Source organism: Myxine glutinosa, chromosome 11, assembly GCF_964187855.1.
Source record: "Myxine glutinosa chromosome 11, kmMyxGlut1.1, whole genome shotgun sequence".
NCBI lineage: Eukaryota > Metazoa > Chordata > Myxini > Myxiniformes > Myxinidae > Myxine > Myxine glutinosa.
Window position 1 is genome coordinate 3,921,449 of NC_136271.1, and position 8,983 is coordinate 3,930,431.

The following is an 8,983-nucleotide window of genomic DNA, read 5'->3' on the forward strand; positions in this document are numbered from 1 at the left end:
TCAACGCCAAACAGGAAATTAGAGCTGTCTCCCTTGACATTTCACGTGCCTTCGATACGGTCTGGCACCCCGCTCTGCTCACCAAACTCTCCTCCTTTGGTATCCATGGAAATCTCCACGCATGGCTGGCAGACTTCCTCTCTGGTCGTAGTCAACGTGTGGCCCTGAATGGGTTTCTCTCGTCTCCTCTTCCTGTTCAGGCTGGAGTTCCCCAAGGCAGTGTTTTGGGCCCTGTGCTTTTTCTGGTCTTCATCAATGATCTCTCTGACTCTCTTGAAAATCCTCTCTATCTCTTTGCGGACGACTCTACTCTCTGTTACTCCATTCCTCATCCCTCAGATTGGCAGTCTGCAGCCTCCTCACTCTCTGCAGACCTGGACAAAATCACAGACTGGGCAAACAAGTGGAACATGTCTTTCAATCCTGACAAATGTCACACTCTTACGATGTCTCTCTGAAAAGACCGACTGGACAACCCTCCCATCCACTTTCTGAATAAGCCTCTCCAAGAAGTTCTGTCACTCAAGCTTTTTGGTCTCAATATCTGCTATGATGTTTCCTGGGAAAACCACATTTCAAATCTGGCCTCCAAAGCCAGTCGCCGACTGGGCATCCTCCGTCGTGCGAAGTCCTTCCTTGGTATACCTGAGCTCCTCACCACTTACAAGGCTTTCATCCGCAGCTCTATGGAATACTGCTCTCCCCTCTGGTCTGGTCTGCTTCACACCTAGGTCGTCTTCACGCTGTTGAAACCAAAGCTTTCAGAATCATTGGAATCTCCCGCGATGAAGCTAACTCCAAGGGCCTTTCACTCACTCACCGCAGCCAGGTTGGTGGTCTTTCCGTCTTCTACCGACTCCTCTCTGGCCTTGCCCCCCCCCCCCCAGCTCTCTCTGGGCTCTGTCCCCCAAATATTCCTACAGGTCGCTCAAGATCTGCCTGCAACCCTCTTATGGTTAAACCGCCAAAATCAAGACTCTCTGCTCACCTTCACTCCTTCATTCCTCTTTTCTCCCGCCTCTGGAACAAACTCCCTCACTCTCTTCAATCCCACTCCACCCTCCAGGTCTTTAAAACAGCTGTTCACCACCATCTCTTATCTTCCCTCATCCAAAACCTTGATCTTTTCTGCCCCCGCTAATTTCGGTCCCCTTGTGTTTTCTACCTATCCCCCCCGCCCCCCCTTCCCACGCCTCCTCCCCCCAAGCCCTCTCCCTCCCACACTTCTCCATGCTCTCAAATGTTGTGTTTGTGTGCTTCCCCTTCTCTCCCCATCTTGTCTTCCGCTCCCTCTTTTTATATATTTTGTTTGTCTGGTTGATTTGTTTGTGAAATAAATGTTAGCTCTTTCACGAGCCTCGATTCAGTATACAAAAAAAAAAAGAAAAAAAAGAAAAAGACCGAAACCTGCTCTGTAACACTCTGTCTCCTGTTGGCTGCTAATGCTTGTTGTTCAGTCGGGGCAGGGCGTGACAGCAGAAATCATGCCACGTGGGGAGAGGTCGGAGTGGTATATGTTTACGTAGATTGGTTCGGTTCATGTGGAGTGCATAAGGTGTGAACTATTATGAATGTGACATTGCGGACAGTCTGATAATGTCTCGACAGGTGTGCCTGCAGGGGAAATTGCGGCAACCTGCGGTTTGATTCTCACGTATTGTGGGGTTCTCACATATGGTCATGTTGGTATATGATGCTAGCGATGGTGCTATATGATGTGTATATGTACATGTATGCGATATGGAGTGTTTTTACATGAAACTGAAAACTGCTTGGGGAGTTCTTGGAGTGCCAGGATGAGTTCTGGTTGATGTTGGATCAAGCAATTGTCAAATATGGTCATATACTGTTGGGTATATGTAGTGGCTTGTTGGTCTTGTCAACATGCTGCCGAGGTCGAGCGATAGACGTTGGAGTGTGGAGTTGTGAGCTGTTGGACAAGACGACCCCCCTCTGACAAGACATTTTGAGACGGTTTGAGATTTCTACTCTGTAAGATTGAAATTGAGGTAAACAGGTGTATGTTGTAAACCTAGGGTGGGCAAAGTGACCTTAGAGTGATATATGTTGGTTGTTGAAATCATGAACAAAATCACAAATGCTGTTGGCACCTTGTGTGATTTTGGCAGGGAACACACTGCTTGGGTTCTCTGTGAGAGGGGCTTTGTCTGGTGGCTGGTGTTGCTGAGCAAGTGGGGGCCGTGTTTTTCGGCCATGATTGTCAAGTGCAGGATGATCCATGTCTGGGTATCGCCTGTGTGGTGTAATGGTGTATGTGCGAGGTGGATGAGTCACCTGTTGTGGTCACCTGATGTGAATAGTTGTGGAACATTTGGAATATAACAAATGAATGAATGATCGTTTTAAGGCCATTTTCCCTGCTGTAGCGAATGTTACCCTAGAGTCCCTGTATATAGAGAGTTGTGTCAACTCAAATTTGGACGCCATTTTGTGTCTAAGTGTGTCGGATTAGATATACTGTACATGTACATTCGCGATATGGGGTGATATATTCTAAACCTGCTAAAAAAAAATTTACTACACATATTTAGTCTTATTATTACATACAGGTGATATTTGTTTCGTCAAAAACTCAGCTATTGCCGTGAAAAAGAGCTGTGTGGTGATATTAAAAGTGGTATGGCAATGCATATTACAAGCCAGCACTGCATATAAGAGCTAACATTATAAGTAAGACAAACCAATGCTGTCGTTCTCTGAATTTTAATAACTTTTAGAAAGGAGTGTGGGCATATCCAATATTTTTGAAAGGGTGCTGAGAGCAATTCCGGTGTAGGACTTCCAGCCGACATATAGTCTAACACACTTAAAACAAATTCTGTACGTGGTATTGCCATATTTCTATAGTGTACAACTTTAGTTTTATCGACATTTATATTCAATTTCCATTGTAATGATTTAACAAGCTGCAAGTCAGCTTCTGTCTCTGACATAAGGAAAACGTCATCGGCATCTAGTAAGATTGAAACGTTCATTTATTACTACACCCTTGCCCAGAACTCTGATGGATATTGCCTGATCGATTAATATGTTTCATAGCTGGCGACTTGGCTGCACAACCCGCAAAAAAATTGAGCAGGTCCCCCCCTAAAATTGCTTTTATGATTGCCGATTAGGCTAAAGATTTTAAACCAAAAAAATAACTTGCCTCGGAATAAGTTTTGAATGGACGGACAGACAACTGAAAACAAAACGGACCATGGGTTTCCCACCCCTATAAATCAAAATTAATTCCCTCTGAAAAAGTACAGTGACATTGCCCGCAGACTACCCAACCGCAGACCAGGCAATGTACCGGGACATTTCATCAATCAATGACAATATGCGGTCCGCTAGGACTACCCGAAAAAAATTGAGCAGGGTTCTTCCCACGGAAATGCATTTTTGGTCAGCTCCTTGAAGATTATAAACAAACACAAATCACTTCCCTTTAAAAGGGTTTTCAACGGACAGACAACCAAAAAAAAACCGAGCAGATAGAATTGCTTTTGAACATCGATCATCAAGCGGCGTGGGCCTACCTGGCAGAGTCTCGAGGAGTCGATCGCTTTCCAGCTCTTTCGTCTGACTTTCGCTTCCCAAATTTGTCTTCTGACTTTATCACTTGGAAATCTATACATCTTATATTTCCCAGATTGGTTTGAACAACCAAAAGCAGAACAACCAGTCATTTTGTTTGGCAATAAACAACATTCCCGTACCAAGCTGACGTTCACGCACGGTGAAGTTAGACACAAAATGGCGCCACGAAATCACGTGACCAGAAATCTCGGGTCAGCGCATGGCGCAACTCTCTTTATACAGGGACTCTATGTTACCCTTGCGGGCCCCATGACAATCATGGTTCCCTGTTTGAGGCAATGTTTTTATGGCCGGATGCCCTTCCTGACGCCAACCCTTAGTCGCCTCTTACGATGCGCAGGGGTACGGTGTACCTATTCTAACCGGGGTACACACCGGGATCATTCATCCCAGCAAGCTGGTACTCGATTTGCCGACCTCGGAAGGATGACAGGCTGAGTCAACCCCCCTGGTGTTAAAGTAGCGATCGACCAGGATTGCGAACCCAGGATCCTAGGTATCCCAAGCCGGCACTCTAACCGCTAAGCCAACACCAGGCTATTTGGAATGTCCCCTATTAATAATTTGCACAAAAGCAAATGAACATACAACGATGGGACAAATTGATCCGTAAGTGTTTTGTGTGAGCATTTTATGTACAGGCCAATGGAGGTACCAGCGAAGGAGAGGCCACGAGATCGACCTGGGGGAAAAACGAGTCGGAAGGAAGATCGTGTTGTGGGTTAAATGACGAGTAAAATCCAATAACATTGCAAATGAATGTCAAAAGTCAAGGGCTTAGAGGGCAAAATGCAGGTTGAGAGGTACGAGTGGCATTGAGGCTCCCATCTGTGATGTGGATTCGTGAGGTGGATGTCTACAACCTCCATGCTAAAGCTATTAGTCTGGGTCTACAATGAGGAGAATTGTTGGATAGCGGAATGTTCATTGACAAAGTCGGTTTGAAGTGAAAAACTTTGGGATTTGTGCCAAATTCTACCCAAGGTAGATGCAGGAAAAGAGGCGAGTTGTCTCCATTGCCTTGCTACACGGGGCAGTACTGGTTGTCGAGTCCCATGTAATCTTGGTTGACGTATATCTATGGACAAGTGCTGTACTTTTTGTCGTGGCATGGAAAAAATGGTTTGTTTTTAAAGTCAAAGCGCCTGCTGGCTTGTTTCGAGTTTCCGAAGGCCATAACTCAGGAAACTTCGTTGTTTGTTCTCCCGTACTGGGTCATGTGTTATGGCATGTAATGCTGATGAGGCTGAAGCTCGCAGCCTGGCGGACAAAGCTGTGTCTCAGCTATTAAAGGTTTGAGTTCTACTTGTAGAAGAGGAGGGTTGAGCAATAGTACCTTAATAAGAATGTACTTGGCCACCAAAATTATAACAATACTAGCAGAGGTACACGGCATTGCCGGCGGGGGAGAGGAGGGGGAAGGGGAGGGGCGGGGAACGGGGGGGAGGGGAGGAGAGGGGGGAGGGGGGAGGGGGGAAGGGGGAGGGGAGAAGGGGGGGGTGAAGGGAAAGGGGTAGGGGGAAATGGAGGGGGAGGGGAGGGACAGGGGAGGGGAGGAGGAGGGGAGGGGAGGGGGAGGGGGAAGGGGAAAGGGGAGGGGGAGGGAAGGGGGAAGGATAGGGGGAGGGGGGAGGGGAATGGGAGGACGGAGGGGGGAAGGGGGAGGGGGAGGGGTAGGGGAGGGAGAGGCGGGTGGGGGGAAAGGGAGGGGGAGGAAGGAGAGGGCCAGTCAACAATGACGTTGCAGTTCTCATGGGAGGAGAGCAGCACAACAATCGCGACATCGTCCTGCATCTTCGCAACAACAGCACGAAGCGGATTTTGGAGACTCACCGATCCTGTGACGCCCTCCAGTACCGGCGTTGCCGGGCGGGGGAAGGGAGACCCGTACATTCCCAACCTGTACATTCGCCCTCTCGACTCGAGCTCACTCGGACAAAAGCCTCACACAAATTACACCGTGAAGGCCTAATGGCCACGTCTATGCCACAAATCAAGTACGTGAGCGAGTCTGGCGCACTGAATTGAAAATATATAGAACGCTCATACTCCGTGAAAAGTGTAGCCGCCGTGTCGCCATCTTGGTTCGCACGACTCGACCGACTCGCTTCGCGGATCTCATTTGTTTTGAACGTGTCCCAGATTTTAAAAGCGAGACAACTGGTAAAATGCCATTTTGTGCGGCAATAAACTGCTTCAATCGGGTAAGGAAGGGTTGTGGAAAGACATTTCACAGCTGTTTCAAAGACGTTTAATTCATATCGCACAAAATCGACAAAAATCGACACAAAACACGATCGCACAAAAGGTGAAAAAACGCAATCGCTTTTCGCTCTGAATTACGTGCAAACGTGTGACGAAAATCACCATCGCCCAGCATCGAGTGCCAACCAAGATGGCGCCCGGTAGCTGCATCTCCACCTCTGTGGTGTGAATTGAATGGCAATGGTCATTCTATATATTTCCAGTTCAGTGGTCTGGCAGCGAGGATGGAACATCACGTGATCGCTCTGAGCGAATCAGCGAGCTGCTCTGGCACCTGAGTGCTGAGATTCCATGTATAATGTTCCTCGCTGAAATGCGCTGAGGTAAATATGAATAAAAAATATGGATCTCGTCAAATATTTTTAGGTAGGCCATGTGCTTCCCAGGCTCAATGGCCATGTCTGTGCCAAATATCAAGCATGTGAGCCTCTCCGTTTAGGAGTCGATCGGTAACATACACACACACATACTGTGTTTTATTTCTATTGATTAATAGCACAGGAGCAGCAGTTTTGATCTGATTACGCTGTAGACTGTCATCCTGGTATTTCATAGGCAAAGCCAAGGCTTAAATCGGTTGTCTCTGGAATGGTTGGTAAGTTGGGTTTCGTCCCATTTGTCGAGCATTAGGTGGTGAAACTTGACCTTAATCGGGGAGGACACCTGTCTGGGGCTGGCGGGGCCAAGGTGTGTGTCCTGAGGGAATTGTTCTGTAAATGTTTAATTGGTTTTAAACTTCATGTTGGTATATTTTGGGAGAATTGACCTGGTAGCTCGAGGAGATTGTGTCTGAGGGCAAGTTTTTGGAAATATGAATCCAATGTTTTATGTATACTGTATCTGTTTGTTTTCACCAAAGAACAGATTTTATTGAAAGATGGTCAGAGTAAGTGCCAAGATGGAAAGAGAAAGTCATATAAAATGAAGCATTTTGCAGTGGCAAGTGCGTTGGCAAGGCTTTGCTTTTAAGAACGAGGATACCGATCCAGATGTTCCCGGGACTTGTGATGCCACCAAACCATCGTTGAGACCGGCGTTAAGTGGCTAAACAACATCCGACATTTATTTTTAGTTTCATTTTTCCCTTGTTCGTGTCTTTGAGTCTGAGTGGAGGATCCTCATTTCAGAATTTTAGTTTACCGCACATTCCGTTTGCTTGCATTATTTTCATTAAATCATTCCTTGTTGACTTTCAATTTCTTGTCCTGTGTGTTTATGTGTTCGTGGGTTCGGTTAAACCCCCATCACATCCGTCCGTGCAGGTAAGGACCTCGGTATCCTTCCCTCGCACCAGAGATAAAGCCGCCGTATTTTGGGTTTACGTCTTGAAGTTAAAGCTCGTTTTGGCCATCTGTTGCCCTGAGGTCTTCACCACAGGGTAGACATGACAGTATGCTCACTCATGGTATGTTCACCCATACTATGTTCACCATAGTATGTTCATCCATAGTATGTTCACCCATGGTATGTTCACCCATAGTATGTTCACCCATGGTATGTTCACCAATGGTATGTTCACCCATAGTATGTTCACCCATGGTATGTTCACCCATAGTATGTTCACCCATAGTATGTTCATCCATAGTATGTTCACCCATGGTATGTTCACCCATGGTATGTTCACCCATAGTATGTTCACCCATGGTATGTTCACCCATAGTATGTTCACCCATATTATGTTCACCCATGGTATGTTCACCCATAGTATGTTCACCCATATTATGTTCACCCATGGTATGTTCACCCATAGTATGTTCACCCATAGAATGTTCATCCATAGTATGTTCACCCATGGTATGTTCACCAATGGTATGTTCACCCATAGTATGTTCACCCATAGTATGTTCACCCATGGTATGTTCACCCATGGTATGTTCACCCATGGTATGTTCACCCATGGTATGTTCACCCATAGTATGTTCACCCATAGTATGTTCACCCATGGTATGTTCACCCATAGTATGTTTATCCAGAGGAGCATGTTTACTTATCATGCTATTGTCAGGACAACAATGGAAGAAACGAAGTACACGTTCATTGAGGTAGGCTAACCACCGTGTAAAGCAAGGAGAAGCTGATGTTTTGGGCGTTACACCTTCATCACTTTTTTTTGGCTCCATCGAAGGGTTTACGAAGGGTTAACGCACAAAACATGAGCTTCTCCTTGCTTTCCACAGTGGTTAGCAGTACCTTAATCAACGTGCTGTCAATTTCGTCCATTGTTCTACCTGTCTTCTGACGCAGATTGCTGCTCACCTTCAGCAGGAAGACTAGCTCTTCATTCTATTATAGGTTGAGTTTCTAGTTCTTCCACCCCACTTCTTCCTCCTCGTTAACACTACCTTTGGCTGATAACTTACCAGAATGCAGCGCAGTCCTCGTGCCCCGGTCTTACTATCGATTGCCCTGCGGGCGATTTCCTTCAACGCACACGGTGTGATGAATAGCTTGCACTGAAATGGGGGTGGGTACAGGGATGGGGTTGACATGGACTCGTCAGAATACACCTTGTTTTGTGAGCACAAATTTCAATGAAATTATACAACGATGCCAAACATTGAAGCAATTTCTCTCCCCCCAAATGCTCTGTTATCCGAACACACAATCCATCAATACCAAACATACAAAACACTGTCATGATCTCAGCTTACATCAGACATTATGTTGGCATCTTTGCCTTCTTTCTCGACAAGGTGTGGATAGTATTTGCCATGAATAATAATCAATGGTTATGATAGCCTCACAAGATTGTATTGCATTTTGGTCAGTTTGTCTGTCTATCTGTCTGTCTGTCTGCACATAACATGCCAACATGGCCAACAAGGGCCACCTGGTGATAGCCAGTATTACACGCCATCTTTTTTTCAACCACGGGCTAAAACTCCCATCTATTAGTATTACACGTGAGTATGTCTATAAAGTATGTACAATTAAAATGCGACTACATATTGAAAGTACGATCGCGTCTACCCTGTAGTGAAGACCTCAGGGCGACATATGACCAAAACGAGCTTTAACTCCAAGGTGTATACCGAAAAATATGGCGGTGTTATCTCTGGCATGCATGGGGGAAGGACACCAAGGTCCTTACCTGCACAGACAGGGGGTTTAACCG

The 8,983-nt window shown here is 46.2% G+C and overlaps 1 protein-coding gene across 1 annotated transcript in view; it reads right to left on the reverse strand.

Annotated features, from left to right (window-relative positions):
* Positions 1–4,627: 4,627 nt before the first annotated feature.
* The window catches only part of LOC144888279 (ATP-dependent clpX-like chaperone, mitochondrial), a 343,583-nt gene continuing 339,227 nt past the window's right edge, over positions 4,628–8,983 (reverse strand). The window contains exons 3-4 of the mRNA XM_078765931.1: positions 8,229–8,321; positions 4,628–4,681 (exon numbers count right to left, since the gene is read on the reverse strand). Of these exons, the coding sequence (XP_078622057.1) occupies positions 4,628–4,681; positions 8,229–8,321 (147 nt within the window). The remainder of the gene's footprint in view (positions 4,682–8,228; positions 8,322–8,983) is intronic.